The sequence below is a fragment of the Anneissia japonica genome, unplaced genomic scaffold, assembly GCF_011630105.1.
Source record: "Anneissia japonica isolate Jap-2015-1 unplaced genomic scaffold, ASM1163010v1 scaffold284709_len978187_cov192, whole genome shotgun sequence".
Classification (NCBI taxonomy): domain Eukaryota; kingdom Metazoa; phylum Echinodermata; class Crinoidea; order Comatulida; family Comatulidae; genus Anneissia; species Anneissia japonica.
This window is the reverse complement of record NW_022757342.1, coordinates 246,933-266,162: the sequence shown is the minus strand read 5'-3', so window position 1 is coordinate 266,162 and position 19,230 is coordinate 246,933. Positions and strand designations below refer to the sequence as shown.

At 33.8% G+C, this 19,230-nt stretch overlaps 1 protein-coding gene across 1 annotated transcript in view; it reads left to right on the top strand.

Moving 5' to 3' along the window:
• LOC117124658 (double-stranded RNA-binding protein Staufen homolog 2-like) overlaps positions 1–7,312 on the top strand; it is a 13,992-nt gene extending 6,680 nt beyond the window's left edge. The window contains exons 5-13 of the mRNA XM_033270967.1: positions 22–67; positions 550–638; positions 961–1,182; positions 1,540–1,692; positions 2,268–2,423; positions 4,205–4,256; positions 4,526–4,594; positions 5,550–5,785; positions 6,466–7,312. Of these exons, the coding sequence (XP_033126858.1) occupies positions 22–67; positions 550–638; positions 961–1,182; positions 1,540–1,692; positions 2,268–2,423; positions 4,205–4,256; positions 4,526–4,594; positions 5,550–5,785; positions 6,466–6,633 (1,191 nt within the window). The 3' untranslated portion in view covers positions 6,634–7,312. The remainder of the gene's footprint in view (positions 1–21; positions 68–549; positions 639–960; positions 1,183–1,539; positions 1,693–2,267; positions 2,424–4,204; positions 4,257–4,525; positions 4,595–5,549; positions 5,786–6,465) is intronic.
• The last annotated feature ends 11,918 nt before the right edge of the window (positions 7,313–19,230 follow it).

The following is a 19,230-nucleotide window of genomic DNA, read 5'->3' as shown; positions in this document are numbered from 1 at the left end:
TTTCAATTTCTTACTCTGTAGGCCACAAGTACAGCATGCAGTGATGCTCAAACCGAAACAAACAAAGGTAAGTGCAGTGTCTGGTAGTAGTAATGCACTCAAAGTGGGTTCTTACTACATTTAGTTTGTGTTCATTCTCTTCTTACTCATTCATTGTGATTAGCTTCTTCTTAGTCTATCTTTCAGAATGTCAATGCCTACCTCCCACCCCTCCTCTAAATGTCTTCTCTTCTGAACAATCTACTGCTGCTCTTTTCCTTTGGATGCCCTTGTTTATATGGCATTACACAATACTTCCTAGCTCATTAAAACCTTTACTTTTTCCATCAGGCTAAACCACAAAGCCATATATTTTTGTTTCTACTGTATTTTCTGTTTTTCTTTTCTTTTTGTTATTGTCTAATTTTATTAGCACCATGTATAGCTAGGAAAAAGGCTGTTATAAATTAAAAATTATATCATTGTTGTTATTATTACCAAATAGATTTATTGTTTGTGTTTCTATACCAAAAGAAGAAATAAATTATAACAATGTATTTCTTACATAAGGTGCTTTTGAGTCCGATGAAGTAGGCAAGTCTGAGATCAGTCTGGTATATGAGCTCGCTCATCCTCATAACCTCAATGTAGAATTTGAAGTAAGTGCAGCATTTTACTCAATTGCCATTTGTTTGTTTCTGAAATGCTGTTAATATGATTCATATTTATCTTTTAATTAATGGAGTCCGAGAAAATTTGATGTATATTTACTGAATATTTGCCTGTTATTAATTGTAAGAATAATACCATGCTGTTTCTGTGTTTGTACCTTTTTGAGAAAAATGCATTTTTTCAGTTTTTATTATTCTCTGTAATATACACACTAACAAATATACATACCAATAATATACACACTAAAATGTAGACTTGCCACTAGTTGTTGTAACACAGCAACAATTTAAAATGTATTGCATTTGAAAGGTTCTTGAAGAGTCAGGCCCAGCACACATGAAGAAGTTCAAGATGAGATGTATGTGTGGAGAATTTGTCTGTGATGGAGAAGGTTTGTCCAAAAAGCAAGCCAAGCACCACGCCGCAAATGCCATGCTAAAGAAGCTACAAACGCTTCCACAAAAAACACCATCATATAGACCTCGGCCTCGTTTTCAGAAGAACAAGAAGAAAACAAAGTCGATCTCAAAGGTATTTATGAATCTTGTACCTTCGTTTAATGTAGTAATATTTAAAAATAAGCATCTTTATTACAGCTCAGCAAATATATTACAGCATTCAATCTCAAATATATTCTTTATACAGCATTTAAATTTTTCTTTCCATTTAAAAAAAAAAGTGTACCTTCAGACATGTTAATATTTGTATTATTATATTTGTCAGTTTAAACTTGGAAAGTTCAATGACAGTAGACTTGGTTAAACCTTGTCTACTTTTCAACTGAATTTAGTATTAGAATGTATATTTGCTGCAAGTTTATGTAATATATATGTTGTTCTTTTTTTATGTTTCTAACAAAAAATTTATATATATGATTTAATTGATTAGGCTGCTGCTACAAGCCCCGAACTGAATGCCGCTCTCAATCCTATTAGCCGACTCGTCCAGATCCTCCAAAAACAAGAGAAGAAAGTGGAAGCAATGTTTACTGTCATTCAAGAGAAGAAACTGCCAGTGAGGAGACGAGAGTTCACAATGCAGGTAAAGCCTGGTTTCCATAAAATTGCTACACTGTCTCTACAGTGTTATCAGTGCAATCGTTGTGCTGCGCAGCAGTCCCCGATGCAATCAGGAAGGCTTTCCTATTTGACCAACCAATCACCGTCACCGAAAGTTTAATTGTTCAATTGAAAGAATGAAATATGTTAGTAACTTGTTAAGTCATTGAATATCCTTAAAATTAACAATGTTCACCTGATCAGATTTTTTGGGACTTTAGTGTGTTATGTATATATTTCAGGACCAGATTCAGCAAAAATTATTTCTGTTGCAGTTAGTTCTTTGTCAATCTACAGGTTTATCCTGAATTGTTCTACACAAGATTACTATTGATTTCTTTAAACTATCCATTAATTAGTTTAAGGAAAAGGAGTAGTTTAGCCTCATTTTTTTTATTATTGTTGTTGTTATGATGATTATTTTTTATTTTATTTTATTATTATTTTATATAGTTATTTGTATTATTTAGGTTGGCCTATATTATTTCTGTGTAAAACGCACAAAGGCAATGTGCAATATGCGCTATATAAATATAACGTTATTATTACTATCCACAGTGTGTTGCTGGTCCTCACAAATGCACAGGAGTTGGACCAACCAAAAAAGCAGCCAAGAAAGCCTCAGCAGAGGAAATGCTTAGACTTATGGGATACGAAAGTGAACCTGTACCCAGTGTCAGGCCAGCATTGAAGAAGTCAACAGGAGACCCAGGGGTAAATTTCTGAAAATGTTTTAACTGTTAGTTTAAGTGTCATGTCTGGAAATGCTTAAGGACAATATCATAGTGCAGGCATTGGTTGAAGTTCTTTTTATCGTGGAAACAATAGTGATACCAACCTTTAGTGTTCTCCTGAGCACAAGGAAAATTCAATTTGCTGGAATGAACTTATCCCAACAGAGTTAAAGTGAAATTACCATCTTAGCCATATTTAAACATTGAAACAAAAACTCATTTAAAACAAATATTGAATATAAAACAATTGTAGAATTTTATTTTTTTATAAGAACATAATACAATGTTATATGCTTGTCCTATCAATTTATTCATGTGTGTTATCTCTATTTTGAACATGAATATGAATATACAGTAGAACCCCTCATTTACGAATTCCAGATTTTACGAACGTAAAATCATGTCATTGTTGTCATAAATAAAGTTCCTATTTCATGCACAAAACACAATTAATCGTTAGGCATGTGCTGGAGTTTATTCACTCGGTCTTAGATGGTTTGCTATACACTATCAGCGATCTGTACTACAATACAAAACGCCGACAGTGAGCTTTGAATACACCGACATTCAACACGGCGATCAAACTTCATGTCTGCAGCCGTGAGAAAACGCCGCCCAATGTGTAAGTTGTCGGCATATCGATAGGCGTATGATTTATTCATCTCTGAATACACCACCCTCATATCGAAATTTAATGAACCCCTTAATTATAAATGGATTTTATTTATCATAAAATAAGACACTGACATATTGTCTTTATAACTTTATTTTTGCATTACATAAATGTAAACGTAGATAAGAGCAATCGTATTGCATACGAAAAATAAAAGTCCAAGCGCCGTGTCTACAGCCAATCAGCGCTCTTCTTTAAAAAGTTGTGAACCCCTGTCACCCTGGTTTCCGGGTTATTCTGTACAGGTATTTACTTGACGCCACAAGCACATGGCACATGAATCGAGTGAAAAACGTTGTTGCGTTACTCGCCCTGTTGGAGGCGCCCGCAGGGATGTGTTTGTTCGTAAGCTAGAAGATAAGTCATATTATTGCCTGAGAAAGAGAGAGTAAAGTTTGTATGCACATTAACAAGTACAGTATGCATAGTACTGTACATACATTATTATGATCATTATTTTGAATTTCTTTCGAGTGCAAGTTGGAGTTTTGGCTCCAATCCAACAAAATTTCAGTCCAGGCCTAGCCTAGCCCAGCCTAGCATATCGGTAGTGTAAATACATAGGAATTTCACACAACCCCGATTTTACGTACGAATGATTTTTACGAACGCCTCTGGGCTCGTCCCGTATGTAAATGAGGGGTTCTACTGTATTATAATCAACATTAATATCAGTGGTGTACAAGAGAAGGTACTAAGTTTGGTTTAAGCGCAGGTTAGCCTAACATGCTATAATGATTATTTATTCAGGTTTCTTTTATTTATCTGTTCTAATTTCTGAAAACACACTTAAGCATTTTATGGAATATGTATGTCAGACACAGTACCAGGATGTTTCTTCCACTGTTGTTGAAACTATGTCATAGACACTCATTGTAGGCACCTTATGACAGCAACCTTCACCTCAAAATAGGTCCCCTGGATCAACTACATGCAATGCAACAGGCAATAAATATTTTCGCGAGTAAGGAACAGTTAGACCCAACGTTGGACACCTGCTGAATTTGATGCATCAATTAATCCAAATGTTTTGAAGAAGTTCATTCTTAATATTGAAATTATGGCTAATCTGTGATTTTTTTTTTTAGTTGAAAGAAGAAAAATCTGAGAGGAAAGTTACATTTGCTGCCGATTCCAAAGGTATTTTTTTAAACAAATTTAATGAGTCATATATCATTTATTTTGTCTTAAATATTGTATTGTCTTCTTAATATGAAATGATTTTATCAAATTTTTTCTTTTTTTGTAAGATTCTACATCTTTTTTATTGGATTTTTCTCCCTTTGATATCATTATTAATGGGAATATCAATCTTTTTTTCTTTCTGTTAAATTCATGTTTATTTTGGTAGTCTTATACCACTGGCCACATGCATTTTCTAATTCCCTACTGTTCTTTTTGCACAACAGGACGGTCTATTGGACTTGTACCTGGACTTCTACCTATGTTACCTGGAATGAATGCGCCTGGATTTGCAGGTATGATTTTGTATTATTGTCGCTAATTGTTAAACTGAGTAATTGGCATAAGAATTTGGCTGTAATGAATACTTTAGTAAGCTGTAATGCTTATTCTCTTGCAATAGTAAGTCTATTCCATTAAATCACTGTTTTCCTATAGGCAATTTATTTGCATGAATCGCTCCCTGAGCTCTGATTGGTTGCGCATTTTTTCAGTTCGCAAAAAGTAGACAGAGTTTGGACTACTGATTTCGCTGAGGTAAAAAAAAATCTGATAGAAATGTGAATGCTCCTGCAAATGAACGCTTTTGATTCACATGAATGAATTTGCCTAGTGGAAAACAGGATTCAAGCTTATAATGTCGAGAATATGAAAATATTAAAAGTACATTCTTGTTTTGGATATTTTTGCGATTAAATATGTATAAAGCATTTATTAATCCAATTATGCATGTACGTTTTAGTAGCCCCTTCTACAGTATTACTTTTTAACTTTACACACTCGCATTTGGGGGTGGGGGTGTAAATATCATCTTCACTGCTGCCTAAACGCTTTTGACAGACCGTTTTGCTAAATAAAAAACATTTTTCTTGCTCTCTGGTGATTGTTGCCTAAACATGGTATGCAAATTATCTCTCCTTAGCAACTGTTGTTAAAGTAACGAATCATGGTGGGAAGGAATGAGGTCCTTAATACCTGTCTTATCTTGCCTGACCTTAACCATTAGTCTTTTTCAAGGGAGAATAAATGTCATTCATGGTTTTCTATACAACAACTCCTCAAAGCACTTAACAATATAGTAAACAAATTTATATAAAGTATTTATTCAAAAATATTGACTAGTGTTGTAATGAACTGTGAAAGTACAAATGTATAAACTATATGAATTATGTTAACATAAAAACTAGATGATTTTTGCAATTATATTCATATTCATCAACTTGCTACTATTATTATCATTAATAATCAAAGGTATAAATCGTGTACCACAAGTGGCTTCAAACAACAAGCAGTCGCAGCTAACTGCAGCCATTGCCCGAGAGCTTTTGACCAATGGTAGTTCAGAGACTGCAGCAGAACTGATCAAGACTGCAAAATCGTGTACGCCAGGTCTAGAGGAGGATGCCAAGCTGGTGCGACCTAAGCATCAACTGGAGTATTTAGGTCAACTGCAAGGATTGGGAGTGCACTTCCAAGACTTTCCAAAGGTATTTGATATATGATTTTCTAGTTATTTACAAAAGCTATGACCACTGACCATGCCAATAGTAACACTGTCAAATAATGATTAAACAAAATTTTACATTTAATTATTTTATACATGTTTTTACCCATTTATTGTTTATTTTCTTTTTTATTATCTTTTTAGTATTGAATTTTGTTATTGAATGTTGGGCAATTTTGTTCCTAGTATTTGATCCCTTTGTTGTCTACCAACCTTGAATTTGTGGAAAATTGCAAATATATATAGTCAAATTATTAATTTAGCTAAAGGAACCATATTGTTTTCTATTTCATCTTCAATATTTATAATTTTTTTAGAATCAATATAATATTTTTGTATTTAAAGTAAACAGTTGTTCTAATATGAATTTTTGATGTAATTTGTGATGAGCTGTACAATATGAATATTTAATATAATTTAAATAAATTTGAATATTGTTATTTTTTGTTCAATAAAATAATAATTAATTAGACAATACATTCATTTCTCTCCTTAATATATATTATTTGTATTTATAATTAGTGTTATATTTATAGTGCATATTGATATCATTTGATTTAATTATTAATAATTTTATTCAAGTTACTTTTAATATACTAATTTATTAATTTGTTTTTGTTGTTTATATATTTCATAAATGTTTATTTTTCATTTCTTCTTCAGGGCAACACTTCTGAATTTATGTCTCTGGTGTCAGTCACCACAAACCCCAAACTGGTTGCCCATGGGTCTGGTCTAACTACTGAAGCATCCCATGATGCAGCGTCAATGACTGCTCTCAAGTTGCTTTCCGAGATAAACAAGGCCCAAGATGTCGGGGAAAGAATTTGAACAGGGTGCAGAAAACTGACATGATGTGTTTATGCATGCAGTCTAACAAATATCTCAACATTGTGTTAGAATTAAAAACAACCTAAATACTAAAATTTAAACAAGTAACAGATTGATTATTAAGATTTTTAAAGTAGTTAAACACAAAAGAAGTGATAGATCTGTAACAATTTGTTTTCATCTCTTGTGATATCAAATTTTAATTTTTCTCCATATTTTGATGAAGAACACCATTGTCGGTGCAAAAGGAAACATAAATTTAGTTACTGAAATTTACATTCACCATGGCATTCTGAATCAAATACGGCCATTAATTAGTGTTGCATTCACCACACGTTGTTTTAGTATTATTTATTTACGATACAATCGTATATATTTTAATCAAACTGCAACTATTTTAAGTAAGAATTGCTTTTATAAACAAGATTTTTTCATCAATAATTTTCAGTAGAAATACATTTTAGTATAAGGAAGCAAATTGAAGTCTGTGTGTAGGTGAATGCACTGTATTTGCTTATATCATGCCCATTATCTGAATTAATATTAATATAGTTTTATCAACTTTTATCTCACCACCTGAAATTAAAATTCGTTGATAGAGGTAATCTTTCTGTTTACTCCAAATACTATCTGTTGTTTTTATATTGTGAAGAAAATAAAACAAACAAAAGTAAAATTACTTACTGGTTGAATGCTCTTAATGAAATAGTGTCTAGAAAAAAAAAAACACTATTGCTTTTCAAGTATACTGTGTGTCATAATTTCATTGGAAACCCTGTAGCGACAGTGTAGCAATGTTATTAAAACCAGGCTGAGGTTCCAACCATAATTTAAAAGGATCATCCTTCACTCAATTAACTATTGCCACCGAGTCCTCAGTCAATCTCTCCAGGAGGTCCCTCACAAGAATTTTTTACTGCAAATTATGTTAATTCTGTTATTTCATCTGTCATCTCATTCCTATGTCATCCTCACCAATAACAAGTTATATTACTTGATATATCAAGTCCCAAGTGAGGGATCCTTTTTGAGTATTCAACGTAAGTGTAAACCATGGGTAGGGGTTAGGTGAACAGGGATATGGCACCCCACCAAAAAAAAAAAAAAAGACAGTGGTACAGTACTCCAAAACTAAGCTAATTTATAATTAAATTCAGTGAACCAGTGACTAAAGGGAAGCATTTCTAAACAATCTCACCCCAAAAACACCCCACCCCTCTGTGCTTTAAACGTTGCATAACGCCGACCCATATGAACTATTATACAGTACTGTCAGAACTCTGCTCCATGACAAAATGTGTTGACCTTCCTCTATGTAAGGGGCAGCATTCCCTAACAGGGTGGTTTTTATTTCCCTTTACCCGTTTCCTGACTCTTGCGCCACCACTGAATAACCAACAAATTTTTTTGTCGCACAGTGAACTTTTTTGGGTTACTGACTGACCTAAAAAGTTCAGTGTCTAGTGTGTTCAGACTACAACACAGTTTTATCATGATGTTTAATGAACGTTCTTATAAATCAGTAAATCAAATGGAAGATCAAGGATCGTGAGAGCTGTAGTAAATTAAGCAAACAGTGAAGCTGCAGCCTGATGATCCAGAAGCTTCCCATCTGGGCTCAAATTTTGTGACGACAAAAAACAGAGACAGACCAATAGTGTAATTTCATCTTGTAACAGACATTTTGTATTTGCTGTAGGATGTCAAAAAGTTTTTACAAATTCGAAATATATAGTAGGCCTATGTTATATGAATCCGGGAATAAGCTCCAGCCCATATGAGCCCCGTGGCTCGGCAAGAATTAACTTTTTTACTACCGTATATTATATTATGATTATTGATTGATAAGCAACTATTCCTGACTAAATACAATTGGATTTTTAAAATTGCATACATTAAATATTTTCAATTGAACATAAGAAATAGAAATGTCATCACCATAGCTACAAAAGTCTGAACAATAATAAGGGTTTTTTTGGGTTTTTTTTTTGACAATATACACAAATTGACTGACAAAAACGTTAGTGGTTTCTGTAGCAAAACATACTCTTTTAAAGTTGATATTTAGGTTGGATTTATTTCCAGTTGTAAATTTTACAATGCACTGATTCTGAGAAACGATGCCTCGTCTTTCCTGAACGGTTTAGCCGACTGAGCTGTGGTGCAGCGCACAAACCGTTGCTACCAACAGTTCATTCAGTTTCGTTTCAGCAATGCTGCTTATTTTGTCTGTTAAACTGGCAATCCAGTGTGCTAATTGCATTTTGAAGGGGTTGTCAGATTTTAGCCAAATATGGTATATCGTTACCATAGGTTTAGAGAGCCAGATGGCAATGGACTGAAACCATTTAACCTAACCTTTCACAACCCAAAATCTGCTCCCAATAAAATGTCGTTCATTACTCTAGATTTTTATTGCAAAAATAATAATAACCACACCTTCCAGGCGTCCACAACCCAAAATCGGCTCCGAATAAAATGAAAGAATGCCAGATGAACGTTTCACCGGTTCACCCCGTCATTCACCTACTCTAGATTTTTATTGAAAAAATATAATAATAGGTTTCTGGTATTTATTGAGTCATTGTTAATATCAGCTTAACATTGTCATATAGGCCTAATCACAATAGGATCGAATTCAGAAGATTGATTCTTCTAAAGAAACTTCAAACTTGCACCATGTGGGAACACCGAAATTATATACCGTAACACCATAAAAAAGAGGATTTGCCATAAATAGTCAGAAATATATGAAGCACGCACGTAGGCCCACTTATTGTAGGTTTGCACGTAGGCCCACCGAGATCAAATTGTATTAATTTCTAAAAATATTTAGGATTAGACTAAAATAACGATTATAATAAATTAATTACTTTTAGACGACACACTGAAGAAAGATTTCGAGATTTGTAGATTCCAAAAAAGGTTGATAAATTTATAAATAAAACGAATATACATGTAATCCAAAATACAATAGCCATACCGGTATGTCGATAACTTAAACACGCGAAGTAAAAATTAGCGGACGTAAAGGAATGGACTAACAAAATAGAAAACTGAGCTGTTATATTTATATCATCATATTGTCCTTCACCGACAACTAAGGGAACTGCTTACGTAAGTGATACATGTAAATAAACTTGTTTTGAAAAAGAAACATATAATTATTATGGCCTATGAAATCTTGCCGCCTAGAGAAAGGAATCAGGAGAAATGTACAAAACCGATTAATTAAAATAAAACAATTAATATTAAAGCATATGCACCGGTACATAATATTTAGGTTTTTTTTTTTTACAGTTAGGACCCCAATGGAAATAAACCTGCTATTGGTTTTCTTGTGCTATCCTGGCCAATAGGCATTTGTTAATATGTTTTCCAATAGGCCTACTTATTTCATTTATTTGTGTCATTTATAATCCTTGTATGTTTTGTTACTGTAATTTCCTATCTTTTGACCGAATGAAGGAAGACGACGCATAGGCTACTGGCTTCATGTTTTTACAATGACACATGCATGATGATGAAAGTACTATTGCGATTAAGGAAACAGTAAGGATGTTTCCGCCGCTGGTTTCAAAGGATATGTATACATTTCTGCAGTTCAGCGGTTGGGTGGGTCTGAAGTTGTCGGATATTAAATGACCATGTTCATCTCTAAATTCCCGAAATACACTAAGCTATTCGTGGAAAAAACAAATAAGGAGGCATTAGTTACACTATCATCATCGACCGCCGTCGTCGCTGTCTCTTATACACATCTAGATGTGTATAAGAGACAGACATTATGCAAGGGGCGGAGCTTAGCGGAAAGGTCCATTGACCATTGGTCACTTTTCACTTGTTTAAATGTTGTGAGCTGATTATGATTCTGTGTATTAAACCCATTGGTGATGATTACCTGATGGATAGTGATGAATGGTAGGTGTTTATATTTCAACTTAAGTTTGCTTATTGTTAATAGGCCTGTTCATTTTATAATGATGCGTGTCTGAAATGCCTTGGAGAAAAGAATAGCCCTATTTGTTGCAATAAAATAAAACTGTAGAATTACTAAACAAAAACAATAAACAGGCATTGCTTATTCAGAGGCATTGAATGATAAAATATGATATTATCTCTCTTCAAACTAATTTGTATAGGCCCTATATATGCTGGCACGATACCGGAGTATTCAAAGTATTTGATAAATTATTGGCGATACTTTAATTTATGATACTAAAAGGGACGGTTGCTGCCGCTTCATTATATTAACTATAGGCTTGGGGTGGGGGTGCTAGGGGTGCGGCCGCCCCCCCCCCCACTAAAAAAGCCAAACAAGTTTCGCTGGTGTAGGCCTAAGCCTAGTAGGGCTGCCTAGAAAGTAGTACAATGGAAAATTGCAGGGCAGTAAATAGGAACTCCATTAGGCCAACAAAAGTAGGCCTACACATAGGCCTATAATCTATGATATGCCTAGTCGTAAAACAAATTGAAACTCATTTGTTATCCCAAATGTGATTAAACACTACAGTAATTCGAAATAAACAGTGTATTTTTTCCTTCCTATTGTTTACGTGCCGGTGCTATGTGCCTTCGTACTCATCGGCCGTTGTTTCTTTCGAGGCGAATTCGCTCAAAATGCGATTTTTTTTCCATTACACGCATAGGCAGCTCAATAATTAATTAAGATGCTCATGCTTATGACTGAGACAAAATTACCAATGATTCGCACTATTGGGCGGACTGCATAAAATTTAAAACATAAAGACGTAAGACTGCATAACATCAATTGAGATAGGTTATATCATTCTAATTGAATAAGCTTTTAAAATACAATAAAAACGGAAAGTAGTTAATGAGATATAGATTTTTGAATATTTAAAGACTTGGGAAAAATATGAAAAAGGGGTAGATCGTTGGAATTATCAAATTTAATTGACGTTTGCCTCAAACTCTGTCCGACCGAAAAAAAATCCTTAAACAGCATTCTTCCGTACTGTACAGAACATATAGCATACAGTACTGGGGAAATGTATAGTCGAAGCAACAGCCTAATCTAATGAGCTTCAAATGTTTTATGATTTTATAAATACATCAAATGACGCCGACATTATTATTTTTTTAATTACTTTCATAATTATGTGTAATAGTTTCAATAATACTAATAACACATGTACCAGTAATAATTAGAAAAGAGTACAAACATTTTTTTAATTCTTTTGATCGAACGTTTTATTTAAGCCTTATTTAATATGCCTAATTTGTTTTATGTAATATAATAACAATTAAACAATGTGTAACAAGAAATTAAGTTAGAGACGAACAAAATATTATCTTAACAATACGCTTATTTTGTCAAATCACGATACAAAATTAATAAATCAATTGTGCCAAGAAAGACATTAAAATACATTACAAAACGCTACAAGCATAAGAGAGGCTGGGGGCTTCGCCCTTCCTACCGCCGGGGGCCTTTGCAGCCCCCTGTCCCCAGCGCCTAGCTCGGGACCTTCGGCCCTTTCATTAAGCCACTGATCCCGAAAATATGTTGTTAAATATGTTTTCATATAGCATCAAACTATTAATCTCAGCACAAAGGAAAACAAAGGCGTAAATGTTCATGGAAGACGACGCATAGGCTACTGGCTTCATGTTTTTACAATGACACATGCATGATGATGGAAAGTACTATTGCGATTAAGGAAACAGTAAGGATGTTTCCGCCGCTGGTTTCAAAGGATATGTATACATTTCTGCAGTTCAGCGGTTGGGTGGGTCTGAAGTTGTCGGATATTAAATGACCATGTTCATCTCTAAATTCCCGAAATACACTAAGCTATTCGTGGAAAAAACAAATAAGGAGGCATTAGTTACACTATCATCATCGACCGCCGTCGTCGTCGTCATGTCGTCGTTGTCATGGCGTCAATCGAACCATCACAATAATCATTATTGTGATGATTCATCATCATCATCATCATCATCATCATCATCATCATCATCATTACCAATTCCAACTTTCACCATTACTATGTATCATCATCAATATCATCACCGTTGTTATCGTCGTCATCATCACCACATCAGTAGACTCTGTCAACCTAAAGTTAAAACGAACAGATTTAAAAACTCAATTATACCATCAGTCATACATTCGTACAACTCCGACTTCAACCGTTGACCCGTATACACTGGATATTTACTTCATTATATATATTTTTATATATTTATTGTAACTCATCTTGTTTTTGTGCATTAACTTTTGTATGTGTTTGATATATATTTTACTAACTTTTTCTGTATCTTTTGTATGTATTTTTTTAATTTGTACTCATATGTAACAAGGAAAACAAATCTCATGACATCGTTATGACAATAGAGAATAATCTGAATCTGAATCTTATTCATCATCATCATCATCTGATCATCACTGTCATCATCGTCATCACCACCACCACCAATAAAGTAATAACCAACCTGTTTTTCAGAAAGTGCAATAGTGCTCTGAAAAACGGTCCATACAACAGCTTCGTTGCAGTCAGGATTTGTCAGAGATCCATCGTAGCGGTAAAACTTGGTAGTGTCATTAGGGAGTATGTTCTGCAGTACAATACTTCTGTTGAGAACCTTACCTGCAGTGAACACGTAAGTATAATAAAGTGCGCAGATCTGTTTTGAAAGGGGGAGGGGGACATTTCGTGAGACCACACCCAACTCAGCCCCATCATAGTTGGGTAGAATTTGATGTACCTCTAGATGGCCGGAAATGAAACTCTTATATAGTAAAAGTCGTCATCATCACATCACCATTGTAGTCAAAATGAAGCACCAACAAATTTCTCATAATCATAATCTTTTATCAGTAATTTTCGGCAACCACAGAGATCTAAATAATGATGTACCATAGATAATAAAAGTGAAAAACATTGTCTTTGATGTATTTACTTTACCTTACCTACTTAAATTATTGAGTCCACACCCATCTCAGCCCCACCATGGTTGGGGTGAGGTGCAAAAAATTGAGGAAATAGTACCGTACCTCTAGATGACCGGAAATGACACTCTTTATAGTAAAATTCGTCATCATCACATCGTTTGTAGTCAAAATGAAGTACCAACAAATTTCTTATGATCTTTGTCAGCGATTATCGGCAATCACAGAGATCTATTAAATATGTGATGTACCATAGAAAATAAAAGTTAAAAGCATTGTCTTTTATGTATACTTTCTTTACCTACTTCCAAGACGTGAGTCCACACATCTCAGCCCCATTATGGTTGGGGCTGAGGTGCGAAAATATGGGAAAAGTACCTCTAGATGGCCGGAAATGGAACTCTTATATAGTAAAATTCGTCATCATCATATCATTATTGTCAAAATGAAGTGCCAACAAATTTCTCATGATCTTTCATTAGCAATTTTCGGCAACCACCATAGAAAATAAAACTTAAAACATATTAGTCTTGCTATTTTTTTGATCAACTCAAAGAAACAAATCTCGTATATATGTATTATGTAGGACGATAATAAATAAATCTTTAATATCATCACTATGATCAGCGATTTTCGCCTATCATATAGATCTAATTAATCTCTGTACCGCACCATGAAAATAAAACTTAATTGTCTGATGTATTTACTTTACTTTACCTACTTCGTGTTCCGAAAATCTTATACCTTTTCTCGTACTTCTCAAATTATAATAAAAGCACGAGCATTGAAGTCATGTATTATAGGTAATTCGGATATTAGTGATACCGGTATCTTGTTATAATAATATAGGATGTACAGTACCGTACTCAGCCAGCGCTCTTGCGTTAAAATCTGGGTCATTTATTCAGTTCATTTCAACAACATTTAGGTATCATCTTTATGAAATTACATTGCAGTCGAAAAGTGGGGGAACCCCACTTAAAAATATCTGGGGTGGGGGAATGTCCCTCGTCCCCCATGACCTGCGTCCATGAGTGTAATACATGTTATCATTATCCTCATCATCCCCAAGGTTTATCATCATCATCAATGACGACGATCACCACCACCACCACCAATATAATCATTTTTTATCATAAGCATCTTCATTATCATTATCATCATCAACGTCTGTACTGTCGCACTTTGTAATAATTGTCGCACTTTGTAATGCCCCTCTCACTGTACAAAATTTGTCACACTTTGTAATAACCTGTCGCACTTTGTAATAATGTTGTTGCACTTTGTAAGAATGAAGCTGTCGCACTTTGTAAAAACTGCCTGTCACACTTTGTAATAAACTGAGCTGTCACATTTTGTAATAAAGTCTGTCGCACTTTGTAGTAATTGTTTTCATTAATTAGGAGCCTATTATATAACTTTTAATGGATACAAAAAAAATATTGTCGAATTTTGCATATTATGGATGACTAATACTGAAAATTCAAGGTTAAGTCAACTAATTAAAAAATTATAAACCTAATTACAGTAAAGCCCCTCCTTTGGAACACCCCTATTCAGGGGACACCCTTATTAAGGGAACACTTTTCCATGAAACGAGGGTAAATCTTTTAACACAGCCAACCCCTATTAAGAGGACACCCCTATTAAGAGAACGGGGGAACTTTCTGAGTGTGCAGAATGGTCAAATCATAAAATGGTCAAATAACCCCTCTGAAGGGGCCACTTAATTTGTTTCCATTGTATTATAGCAACTGCAGCCGTCTCAAAATAAGGACAATTCATTCAACTTTATCTTTTGAGCAATAAACCAGAATTTTTCCCCAGAATATAGTGAATATCGGTAGGTCTACTGCATGTTTCTTCGTATATAAACCAATCTTGTCAATTTTGACCTTTAACCATGGGATTTATTTTTTCATATAAGATTCTATTCCATATACCATAACACGCACCCTTAGTTGTAAGTCGTTACTCTATGTTACATCCATTTAATTACTATATTTGTATTAATTAATGTCTGCTTATTTCATATTATAAAAGAATTGTATTTGCATTCCAAATTATTGCTATAAATTAGTTATAATTCTATTGTAACTGATTCTTACGTCAATAAAAATTATATTAGAATGTATGTCATTGTGGTATGAAAACATTTTAAAAACCCATATTTATTAAGGGGACAATTTCATATTTTTTTGGTTAGTGATCCCTTAATAGGGTTAGCCTATTGAGGGGACACCCCTATTAAGGGGACACATTTTTAGTCCCGAAGGTGTCTCCTTAATAGGGGTTCTACTGTATCAGTAAAACTTGTACGTGAACTTGACATTGTAAATAGGGGTTCTACTGTATCAGTAAAACTTGTACGTGACCTTGACATTGTAATATAATGCACGCGCTCAACAACTCTGAGTAAAGCCACCAAGTTTTAAAATTATAAACACCGTAGTAGCACTTGTATTTACCCTTGACCTTGTAGTATCATGCATGCGCGCAATAAAAGTAAGTCTTACAACAATTTGTAGTTCCAATTTGTTGAATTGGAACTATACGTACAACACAGTGCCACCTAGTTTTGAAAGCATAAACACCATTATTATAATCCCAACTATTAGTAAAACTAGTATATGACCCTTGTAGTATCATGCACGTACGCGCGCAATACAAGCAAATTTCACGTTTGTTGATTTGGGATTATACAACGCAACGCAGAAAGCAACAGAATTGGAAAATTATAATCCAATTAGTAAAACTTTGTATATGCCATTGACCTTGTATTATTAGTCATCCATTATGCAACATTCTACAATATTTTTTTTTATTCCTTAAAAGTTATACGATTAACATACTAAATGAAACAGTTTATTACAAAGTACGACAGACTTTATTACAAAGTGCGACATCTTAGTTGATTACAAAGTGTGACAGGCAGATAGGCCTATTACAAGTGCGACAGCTTCATTGTTACAAAGTGCGACAACACTTATTACAAAGTGCGACAGGTTATTACAAACTGTGACAAATTTGTTACAAAATGCGACGATTATTTAAAAGTGCGGCAGTACGAATGCCCTCGCGTCATCATCATCAGCATTGTCATCGGCGGCATCCTCATTATCATCGTCGTCATCATTATCATTATTATCATCCTCATCATCGTCGTCGTCATCCTCATTATCATGGTCGTCGTCATCATTATCATCATCACCATCATTATTATTATCATCATCATTTTCATCGTCATTATACAAGAACAGCATCGTCACCAAAATTACGACGATCTCGAGCATCAGCACTTCCACCGATATGATCATTGTCTGCATCATTTTCTTGTTTTTATTATTATAATTAGCAGCAGTATTATCTCCATCTTCATTAATAATATTATCTTCATCTTCTGTTTCATCATATTTATCATATTAAAATCATTAAAATCACCATGCACTATCACCAAACTATTTACGACGAAGACGATAAATAATCATGATGATAAATAAATCATGATGATGATGATGATGATGTGATGATAATGATGGAGTTGATGATGAAGATTATGATAGTGGTGGGTGTGGTGATGCAATTGCAATTTCTCTTTTCGTTATTTTGTTGTTGCTGATGATAATAATGGTGCTTCCACGACTTACCATCTTCTTTTACGACTATTCTCTCCATAGCTTCAGTCAAAGGCTCGAACTCAGCATTGTCCTCCTCATCCACCTTCAATTCCACCAATACAAAAACTTTAAACATCAATTAACTGCTTCTTCAAATAACGTTATAGTATTTTCATTATCTTCAGTACCATTAGTATCATTATGATCATCTTCATAGGCCTAATCAATTATGAGAAAACTCTTGAAACAACCGAACTTAACTTCTTCATCTACTTTGTTAATATTGAATGAATAATAATGAATGATGATGATGATAATAATAATAATAATAATAATATATATTATTATCATCATCATCATAATTACCATCATTGTCGTCGTCATCATCATCATCATCATAATCATCATCATCATCATCATCATCATCATCATCGTCATCATCGTCATCATTGTATTTGTATTGTATTTTACTAAAACGTCACTTCAAATTTTCACCTCTTTCGTCCCAATAATATACTCTATTACAAAATATGAAGAAGTAATTAAGTAATAATCATCATCATCATCATCATCATTGTATTTGTTTTGTATTTTACTAAAATGTCACTTCAAATTTTCATTTCTTTCGTCCCAATAATATACTCTATTACAAAATATGAAGAAGTAATTAAGTAATATGTGGAGAAGGCGCCACTGACCTATGAGGTCCAGATGGCCCACTCCTTTTCTTTTCCTCTGCAATTTTTCCTTCTACCTTTTTATTAGGGTGTGAGTGTACAGTATGTGTATTTTTGAATACCGTATGTTTTATTTGCTGTTAATATAGGTTTTTGTTGTTTTTCGTCTGGGGAGGGGTTGTGTAATGTATGTCCATATCTTATTGCTCCATGTGTTGCTAAATTGTGGTTGTGCTTGAGAACTTAATCGTGTTATATTTAGTTTATCATCTTCTTTTTCTTCTTTTTTCATTATCAAGACAAGACAGCTCAACACAATCCACGGTGGCATGGTCGGACATTATTGCGTTAGCATGAGATCCACAACCACCCGGCTTCGCATAAACAAAATGTTCTCAATTGTACTTTTTTTTTTAAACAAAAATCAAAGAACGCACAGTACAGTACTTAAAGTGTTTGTGTTTGTAACAATATTTTTGTATGTTTCCATTAATGTATCAATGTCTTCTGCAAAGTTCTTCCTTTTTATTCTGTTATTGAAAAGTTGTGTCCAATAAAATAACATGTTTTGATCAGTACTTCGCTTTTTTTTAAATTGTTTTACTCAATTTCTCTTGTTTCATTATCTAGTGAATCAATTGTAATGTTGCCATAACTTTCTGTAACCTTATGCAGGCCTTATGCTATTTTCATTTTCTCTTTTAAACGTTCATGACTCGCTATAAAAATATGACTGGTTTAGAGTGTGGCTAAACATATTTTTGATGGGAGATGAGCAGCCATTGATGGTTGATTTTATGACATAAAATAATTGCTATAGCACTTTATATCACTTTCTGTTTTCTATGTCAAGCAAAGTCCGACTCAGATGTTTGAACTTTTCATTTGTTTTCTCTAGTGTGAACATAGCATATGCCTTCTGAATTGAATTATATTTCTATGTTTTTAGTGTTTTTAAATTGTTGTTTACGTATTGCATACCGATATTCAAGAGACTCGCAGTTAACAGAAATATCATGACTAAAACTATTGTCATGACATTTATTTTTACCTAGAATCTCATTAAGCCTATTAAGAGTATTCCTTGACTATATCCTGCCACATAATAAAATGTATAAATTAGTATCGAGTATGCCTGTACCTCAGCAGAGTATTTGTGACCGTTGACTCTATGCTCAGAGCCTTGAGTTGAAACAGAACCCCAGTGAAAGTGAAGTTGTACAGCATTGTAAGACCCGGATATAGCGTAGTTACCGCTTAAAGTCAACTGAACTATAAAAAAAAATGTAACTAATGAGAATCTTAATCATTCTTCAACTGATTAATTAACCAAAAATTATGTTTATATAAAATCTGTCTTTTATCGACTTATCGACTATATATATAT